Consider the following 9,281-nt stretch of genomic DNA (forward strand, 5'->3'; position numbering starts at 1 on the left):
GCCGCTATGCGATCCGGGCTGGCTGGATCAGGCAGACGCGCCCTCCAATCAGGCACTGTAGAGGGCCGCTCGCAGTGGCCTCGGAGGAGCGAGCGGCCGCCCGATGACAGCCGGGTGAATGTGGCAGAGAGAGGGAGCCAGGGGCTTCGTCGTTTTAGCGGGGGTCGTGACGGCGCCCCCCCTCAGTCCTGCGCCCGGGGGAAGTGCCCCCCTGCCTCCCTGGTTGTTACGCCACTGCTCAGAACCTAGGGAAATTTACAAAAAAAGGGTACAAGGACTTCCTGTTCTAGGGTGAAAGCCATCAGTCCCCTGCTCCCAATTGTGCCAAGTTGACAAACTTTCCATGGGGCTCCCCACAAAAACTACAAGTGTCACAATCAGCAAATCCACCCTAAGAAATGATCAGTCAACATGTTTCCTTCCAATCGACTTCCTCAGAAGTGAACGGAGATCACTCCTGAGGTAGTTGATTGAGACGAAACACAGTGAAGTCAGTTGTTGCTCTGAAGCACCGTAAGACCATTTGCTTGGAAGGGCTGGGTGTTTGATATGCCTTTGTTCACCTGGTTTTATGCAAGTGCATTTGATCTTATTTATTGAAATGTAATAATCGTTTTTACCCCGATTAGTTTTTTCTGCGTTTATATGTTGGTATACGGAGGAGGAAGCTGAGTCGGAAAAGTGGTTTAATCATTTGGGATTGGAATACTTGGAAGTTTCTGGGTACTGCTTTACATCAATGGTCTGAGGCCCTTTCCCTTTGCAGAGTGACCACCAACATTGCACTGAAGCGCTATCTGATCTTAGTATGGTAAATACAGGGTCACATTTCATCTGGAACTGAGAGACTGGTCATACAACTTTTTGGGGACGCCACTATATAGTGAGTGTGTGTGTGTGTGTGTGTGTGTGTTTATAACTTGCATCATAGGTGTATTTTAAAATGATAAGAGACAGAACATCAACCAAAAATCCAAAACAAACACATGATACAAATGTTATAAATTGAGTTGCAGTTCAGTGAGTAAAATAGGTATTTGATCCCCTACCAACCATATAATTCTGGCTCCCACACACTGGCTATGTGGTACACAGATTAGTCCTGTCAATTTTAAGAAGATGCTCCTAACAACAACTCGTTATGTATATAAAAGACACCTGTCCACAGAATCTCTTTCTTCCATTCAAAACATGGCAAGACCAAAGAGCTGTTAACCAGTTGACATCCGCGGTGTTAAACCCCCTTCCCATCCAGGCCATTTTTCAGTATTCAGCGCTGCGGTACTTTAACTGACATTTATTCCGTCATGCAGCGCTGTACTGAAATGAATTTTATACCCTTTTTTATTACAGATGACATTGTAGACCTGCACAAGGCTGGAATGGGCTATAAGACTATAGGCAAGAAGCTTGGCGAGAAAGAAACAACTGTTGGAGCGATTATTCGGCAATGGAAGTAATACAAAATAACCATCAATCGCCCTCGGTCTGGAACTCCATGCATTGTGATTTTATGGGACTAATTGAAATTGATATCACTACAGGAGGGATACACTTGTGCACATTGTGGGGTGTTTGAATATATTTATTATTTATGTTTAACATTTTATTGTAGAGCTGTGTATAGAATGAAAAAAAAATAATTGCTGTGCTGCTTACTGAAGAGAATGTTGTAACAGAGGATGTGCATGTACCTCCCCGCTTCCGTTTCATTAATTTTGAGGATCTGTGTTTGCCCACCTCTATGGCTGCTTCCTGAATATTCCATCATCAGTGATCAGACCACCAGTCATCAGGGTGCCAGCTCTGACATGAGGTAGCAAAGCCCTGTTCTTCTAAGTAGATGACTGCCTCCACAAAGAGACACATATGCATTTACCAAATCAAATCTATTTCAGTTTGTACATGTGCCGATAGTAGTTAATGCACTATGGAAAAAGAATGATCCAAGGGCCGAGTGGAGGGAGTTTGAGGTCACACCAGTGGGCAGATCCAAGAGAAAAAAAATATTTACAAGGACTGTTTTCACTGAAGAGCAGACAATCTGGTGGGTTAAGGTTGTCTATTGCCTTCAGAGCTTGGCTTAAGGTTTTCAAAAAAATTCTTCTTTGATGCATGCTCCAAAAATCTAAGGAGGAGCCCAATTTTAATGTCTTGTTATATATAGTATAGTGCCCTTAATTAACTGGTGTATTCACAGATGGCAATCCACTTTCTCCATCTAATGCAGAAGGGAAATGTAGACAGCATACTAAAGCAGTTGGGTGGGTAATGCAGGCGGTATACTAAAGGAGTATTACACACACACACACACACACACACACACACACACACATTGTCCCAAGGAAAGCATTTAAAAAAAAAAAAAAAAAGTCTCTCTTATCAGAGTAATTTGGGTTGGGACGGTAAGGACCATGGATTCTCAAATCCAACTGCCTTTCATAGTGAGGAGATCTTTAATTTGGTGGAGAGTCCAGTCAAATCATGCTAAGGGGTATGGTTATAGATGTGAGAGATGGTTACGTCCAACCTAGCAGAGACTAGCATGAACTGTTCATGCTAGTCTCTAGGGATCTAGTTGCAAATCTTTTCAATAACTGCTTAGAGGGATATGTTAAAGCGTAGGGAACAGTAGCTTTGGGACAATGTTGGGTCTTGTTTTTTAACACTAGAGTGTTCTGCTGTTTTGTTTCATTTAATTTGGTGCACTGCAAGCTTAAGAGGGGAGGGGGAGTATGTTTCCAAAATAAGGGACTACCCTTTCAGCAATGGTTTAATGAAGAGTTTTAGTCTTTTTTGGGAATAGAAGTCAGGATAAGAAGGAAGGCTGCAAGATTGTTACCCAAGTTTATGCTAGTCAGTTTTAATGTTAGATCATTCACTTGATCCCAGATAATCTGTCATACCGGGCATTCCCAAAGGACATGCAGCATAGTTCCCTCATGTTGGTTGCATTGACAGCAAAGGGGTCCGGTATGTATGTATGTATGTATGTATGTATGTATATATGTATGTGGTCTTCTGGACCCTGTAGTACCAATTAAACTCCTGAATTGTGTTTGAGATGGAAACCATATAGCAGAGAGAAGAATGTTTTCGGTCTGTTCAATAGTAAATTTAATCTCCAAATCTCGTCCCCATTTTGGAGATATTTGGAGGTCTATAGTCTTCTGGTGAGCAGAGAGCTCTGTTACGTTACAGAAAGATGCAGAGCGTTTTTTGTTAAAAGCCACTTTTAAACAGCTATGCTGGTCTGAATATGGATATGCTAAAAAAAAAAAAAATTCCACAATTTGACAAGATATAGGATAGATAGCTCGATGTACCTGTCTTGCTACCTTTGAGTTACTGCTGATCTCCAACAAAGTTAAATACTTTGCAATTCACACAACTATAATACTCAGATCACAGGCTCACAAGAAGCTACAAATGCTGTCTGACCATGAACAGGCCACAGCAGTAGGAAATGTCGCACTGAGATATGTGCTTCTATTTTCACATTTGATTGGAGGAGGAAGGCGGTGTCATATTGGGGGGGTTGCTAATTAAGCAAAATGATGTTTTAAAACAGCATTAGAGAAAACACACTTTTTGGATATTGGATATACATAATTTTGCCAAACAGTTTAAGTTTTAAGCAAGGTGAAAAGACTAAAAACAAGACTTACCTGTTTGCCTTCATCCTCAGCAAGCCCATGAGCCAAGTGAGCACTAAATGTGCTCTTTCCCACCCCTCCTTTTCCTGAAAGTACCAGAATCTTGTGTTTCACTGTAGACATTTTTTCTTTAATCTCTTCTATGGCTAGAATGACAACAACACATAATTAAGAAGCTACTAGTTTGTATTTTCTTACTGCCAGAAACAAATGTGCCATTGCCTGTTGCACTTATGCACAGTGCAGTGTAAACTGAAGCTTAGTGCATAGATGATGCACATCCATCATGAATGCATGGGAGTTACATCATCACAGGCTTGCCTATTGATGCCACACCCTAGTGCCTTTTTAAGAATAAGAACTCTTTATTGAATAAGGTTACTTGTTTTATTTACAAAATTAAACCTGACTGACACCTATAGACGCCAGCTACACGTTTGTTCCAGTTGCAGAAATCAACTCCTTTGTAGTGCTGCATGTCATCTATAATTTTTCTACTTGAATAAGAGAAACCCTGTAAATGGCAAAAAAAAAATGTAAAACACATCTGACTAACTTTGCTTCAGTGGTACAAGGAGAAATAATTATATGTAGTCTGAAATTACCAATAAATATCCAGCCGAGTTGTCTCATGTCCTAGAGGCCTTCGCAACTGAGAACAATCCTATAGATAAAAAAAACTGCACTTGCAAGGGGATCCGTCCATCCAGTACTTTATTTGCAAAAAGGCATAACAGCAGCAAACAAACACTTACATGTTTCAGCCCCCAAACTGGGCCTTAGTCATAGCTACGTTGGCTACAACTAAGGCCTTGTTCACACCAAGCGCGGAGCAGATCCAGACCAGAGCAGGTGCAGACCGGATCAAAACTGCGTATTGGACGCAGTTTTGATACATTGGGTATTCCTATGGTATTTTGACCTCCAGTTCACATCGCAGCGTGCGGATCCAGACCAGATCCAGAGCAGGTGAAAAAACTGCGGCAAGCCCTATTTTACCTGCTCTGGAACGCATCAAAAATGCATGCAAGTGCCTGAAAGCCCATGTTAAACTTTAAAAAAAAAAACATTTTTATTTTTTTTTACCAAATCCGGCCCGGAACGCATCAAAAACGCGTCCAAAATGCGGCACAACCCACTGCACTGCGTGTGCAGAAACCTGACCGGATCTGCTCTGCATTTGGTGTGAACAAGGCCTAAGGCCCAGTTTGGAGTCTGAAACATGTAAGCATTTGTTTGTGTGCTGCTGTTATGCCTTTTTGCAAATTAAGTACTGAATTGACAGATTCCCCTTGCGAGTGCCTTTTTTTACCTATTGCTCAGTGGAGGCTTCAGCGGAAGCGTTAACAGGCACTGAGGTTTAAGCAGCGGGATTGGAGACAAGAGGGTAGAGCTGCTCAATTTTTTTTTTAAACTGCCTGAGAACAATTCTACACCTGCAGCTGTTGTGATCTGCTGACAGCCGAGATCCTAATGGTGTAGCAGAGTTGTCAATGGCAGCCATTTCAGCACTGAAAAAAGTGACTGGGTGGCTTTACAGCTGCCCTAATCACTTCTACTATATAGAGCAGAGCCGCCACCGACATTTCAAAACAAGCACATGGATGCTATTGCAGATTTTTACAGCCAATATAGTACCATACAACCATGCCATACTACTTACGGTGGCAATAAAAGGATAATGCCCAACTCCAGCTTTTGTTGTGCCCCTCACCTTCAAAATCTGTTCTAAAAATCCCTTTATAAATCCCTTAAATACTACAGTATTTAGGCTGGTCACATAATGTCCTTCTCGCCTGGTGGCGCCGTGAGTGGTCCTTAACCACCTTAGTACTGGAGCAATTTTTAAATTTTTGCACAGACATTAGTACAATCTGGATTTTATCAGTTTAAACAAGGTGTTGTGCTTACAAAAAACTAGAAGATAGATAATGAAAGATGAAGGTAGCCTTCAAAAATAAAATCATTATTAATCAACATTGAAAAATCAATGATATGTCCACTAAACAAAAGTTTTTTTAAATGTTAAAATGTCACATACTAACTAACTTAAAGAAGCAATATAGCTATTAAACCATTACAGAATATTAGACCCCCTGAAAAGTTCCACAAATACCTATGAAGCCTTCCAGGAAAATGTACCTAATGCAGCTTCCTGTGATGGCAACGATGCAGCATTGCTCAGAGAAGTGCTGCCACTCATGTAGGCTGTGCCTGCTAAGGCTACAGTGGAATTAAAAGAAAGTTGCAGGGGGCGTAGCTATCAATATACTCACTAAAGATTCAGTAGCCTTTACCTTGTGCCACACCTTTCCCTGCTCATTGCAATCTGGATTTACAGCACTGCCTCCATTGCTGAAACCCTCCAACTGTGAGCTGTAGGGGGTGATTTACTAACCTAAACACACACCAGGTGTGTGTGATTTTCACACAGCAAAACGTATTTATCAACCAAAAAGTCTCTAAAAGCATATTTCCACTAATGCCATATATGGAAAAATCATGCACATGATGCATATATAATGCTGCTTCACAGTTTAGACAAAAATGGTTAGCTCATGCATTTACATTCCTTGCATTCATCAACGCAAGCAACACAACATAGAGCTAATTTACCCAACATCACCTTGGAATTCCTTCAGGGCTTTGCACAACACACCTGCTGGGTGTGTACACACTACAAAAGGTGTTTAGATTCCACCCATAGATCATGCTGGGAGGGAACACACTGCAGAGGTGTATACACGTTCGTGGTGTGTTTATAAGGTTAGTAAATCAACCCCGTAGTGTCTGGGAGGGGGAGCATGTGAGACACAAAGGGGGATTTGGTTCAGTCAAAGAAAGTAACAGAAGTTTGTTTATGAGGCGTATACATCACACACTAACAGAATTCTAAACTTGTTTAGACTGTCATACCAGTCCTTTAGGTCACCCTTCACATTATTGTGTTGCAGGAACACACACGTTAATATGTGCGTTACTACTAGAGAGGAGGCTGCAGGGGTGTGGAATTCCTATCGCCCGACGCCCGGTACAGGCAGTTTCGGGCGCCGGGCAAGTAGTTTCTTTCTACATTTAGCCCGGCTGCGGGCAAGCAGCACGGGTAAATGTAGTGTGGGAGCCTTCTTGTACAAGTGATTTTAAACGGCTGTACAGCCGTCCAAAAATCACTCGTAACCTACCTGAATCACGCTTCTCCTCCCCCCTCCCCATCTCCAGCGGCCGTGTACTGCTCCCGGCTGCCTGTCTCTCTGCACGTGGGCTTCCTTTTTGCCGTAGTCTTCGGGGTCCCCCCCCTCTTGTGACCACGGCAAATTAGGTTCTAGAGCACGGAGCAAGGCAGAGAACGGTTCTCTACTCTGCTCCATGTGTGTAGTGACACAGGAATGCAGCCTTCCTGTCACAGGAGAAATAGCACAGTGCTGTGCTAGAACTCCTGTGTTGGAGGTGGCAGGGTCAATAAAGAGAACCTGTCACCTCCAAAAGCTAATCACACATGGGCTTGTTACCCTTGTGTGAGAGCAATAAAGTCAAGTGAAAAAAAAGTTAAAAATAAAATATATAACACCTAAAAATTTAAACATAAAATTGGAAAAATAAAAATGTAAATACATAAAAAGAAAAAAAGGCGATAAAGTAAAAAATAAAAATAAATAATGTTAAAAAAATATTACAAAAGCAAAAAAAAAAATCTAAAAAATTAAAACTAATCCCTATCATCTGCATGCGAATAAAAGCATGCTAGGGGCATTGTGTGTGTGAGCGGAGTGGGCGATCCGTTACCACATGGCAATCGTGCACAAAACCGTGTGGATGGCCGGGCTGTCACAGAATCGCACACCACCGCCGATCACGCTGGCAGTGCCATTATTGTTTAATGGCACACCAGTCGCGCAAGGCAGATTGCGCCGTTTCTCGCCGCAATAATGCCCCTGCAATCGCACATAATCGCGATTGAAAACATTCAGAGATTACCACGCGGATGTAACCCCATTAAAATCAATGAGGCCGCGAAGCAACCGTACACGGCCTTGCCCAAGTCTGCACCCGGCCCAAACGGTAAATTCACTTTCCCAAGTAATTTGGAAAAATTGAGTTACCCGTACAAATCTGGTCCAGACTCCATCCCCCCCCCCCCCCGGCGCTATACTTACCTTTCAGGGAACGGTCCCTCTTATCAGCCAGTATGGGTGTACTATCTGTACCTGTGCCATTGTAATCCGAATTTCGCTCTCAAAATTTAAGTACTCGTTGGTCAGCGCAGTCATCTGACGGCACTGACAAACGAGAAGCTCTTCTTGGCATTGCTAAATACGGTTACATTATTTTTCTTTTTTTGTATCAGGCCAAGTAGATTTTCATGAGGGACAAGTAGATCGGGCCCCCGCTTTAGTCCTTGGACAAGTCGTTTTTTTAAAAATGTCCACACCCCTGGGCTGTACTTGGCGCGAACCCAGTTTGCCCAAGCCCACTCAAAACTCTGACTGCCACCCCCTCCTCCTAACCCAATCAGTGATGGCAGTGACACCTCCCCACAAATGATTGGGTCAGGAGGAGGTTGTGGCAGTCAGTTTTAAGCGGACTTCTGCAAACTTATTACTAGCTACCGCAAAGCACGATGCCACTCACTACTTGCATTGGTGCGACATCATGGTGCTGTTCATTCTATATGGCACCTCAATGCCTCTTCTCGATGCACTGCCTGATTTCTGGGCTGTAAAGCTACGTTGCCAGCCAATTAATTTTGAATGGGTTCCCAAACTCGGCACACGTTAATGCAGAGTGTTAACACAACTTCAACAGTTAGGTGTGAACCTAGCCTGAGTTGTACTTTAAGAATGATATCTTACAAAATGCTCAGCATCTTTGTAACCTTACATGCTATATTTCTACAATAATAAAACTGGTGGGAGGCCATATTTACTAAAAGATCTAGTATTGCAAAGGTGATTACCTGGGTCTGGTCCTGCTGCTGCCCCTGAAGCACATATAGATTGATTGGGACATCCTTGACATGCAGAACTCTTCCCAGCCTCACCACTAGCTGTGCCAGGACAGTCTGTAACCAAAAGAAAATAGCATCTTAAAGTAAAATAAATCACCGTTTTAAGGGCCTGGGTACCGGGGCTTTCGTTTCCGTCAGAACTTTTTTTTTCTGCCAATACAGGTCAACAGTCTAGCAGAAATGTAGCTCAGAAGCACCTGAAGGTACGCTGCATCTACACAAGCCCTTATACACCCACACTTTTATTCAAACTCACACTCTGGTGCGTTTTCTGGTACATCAGCCATGATACCATGTGAGGTAACCAAAGTTTGCAAGCGGCTTGAATTTACTTCCGGGATTTTGTGCGTTCCAAGCCTCATTTTTTTTTACGGAAGAGTTTCGCAATCACCTCGCAGCCAACTCGCTGTGTTTGTGTGTAATCGTCAATATCAATAAACCTGCATGCGTTTTATCAATAAGCTGCTTGATTATTGATCGACTTTATAAACAAATACAGTGACTTGCTTTACCAGTTGTTTGCCAAGCTCGTTTCTGCGTCTGAGTCTGAAATGTGCATTATGGAACGAGTAGACTTGATGCAGGATGGCTGCCAGAGCTCGAGAGTAGAGTACCTCCTC

The 9,281-nt window shown here is 42.8% G+C and overlaps 1 protein-coding gene across 1 annotated transcript in view; it reads right to left on the minus strand.

The window, feature by feature from the left end:
- Positions 1 to 8,956, minus strand: part of NUBP1 (nucleotide binding protein 1) — a 91,424-nt gene extending 82,468 nt beyond the window's left edge. Inside the window, exons 1-3 of the mRNA XM_018571000.1 lie at positions 8,918 to 8,956; positions 8,611 to 8,715; positions 3,669 to 3,802 (exon numbers count right to left, since the gene is read on the minus strand). Of these exons, the coding sequence (XP_018426502.1) occupies positions 3,669 to 3,802; positions 8,611 to 8,715; positions 8,918 to 8,948 (270 nt within the window). The 5' untranslated portion in view covers positions 8,949 to 8,956. The remainder of the gene's footprint in view (positions 1 to 3,668; positions 3,803 to 8,610; positions 8,716 to 8,917) is intronic.
- Positions 8,957 to 9,281: the final 325 nt, after the last annotated feature.

This window comes from Nanorana parkeri, unplaced genomic scaffold (assembly GCF_000935625.1).
Source record: "Nanorana parkeri isolate BGI_ZX_2015 unplaced genomic scaffold, ASM93562v1 scaffold1651, whole genome shotgun sequence".
NCBI lineage: Eukaryota > Metazoa > Chordata > Amphibia > Anura > Dicroglossidae > Nanorana > Nanorana parkeri.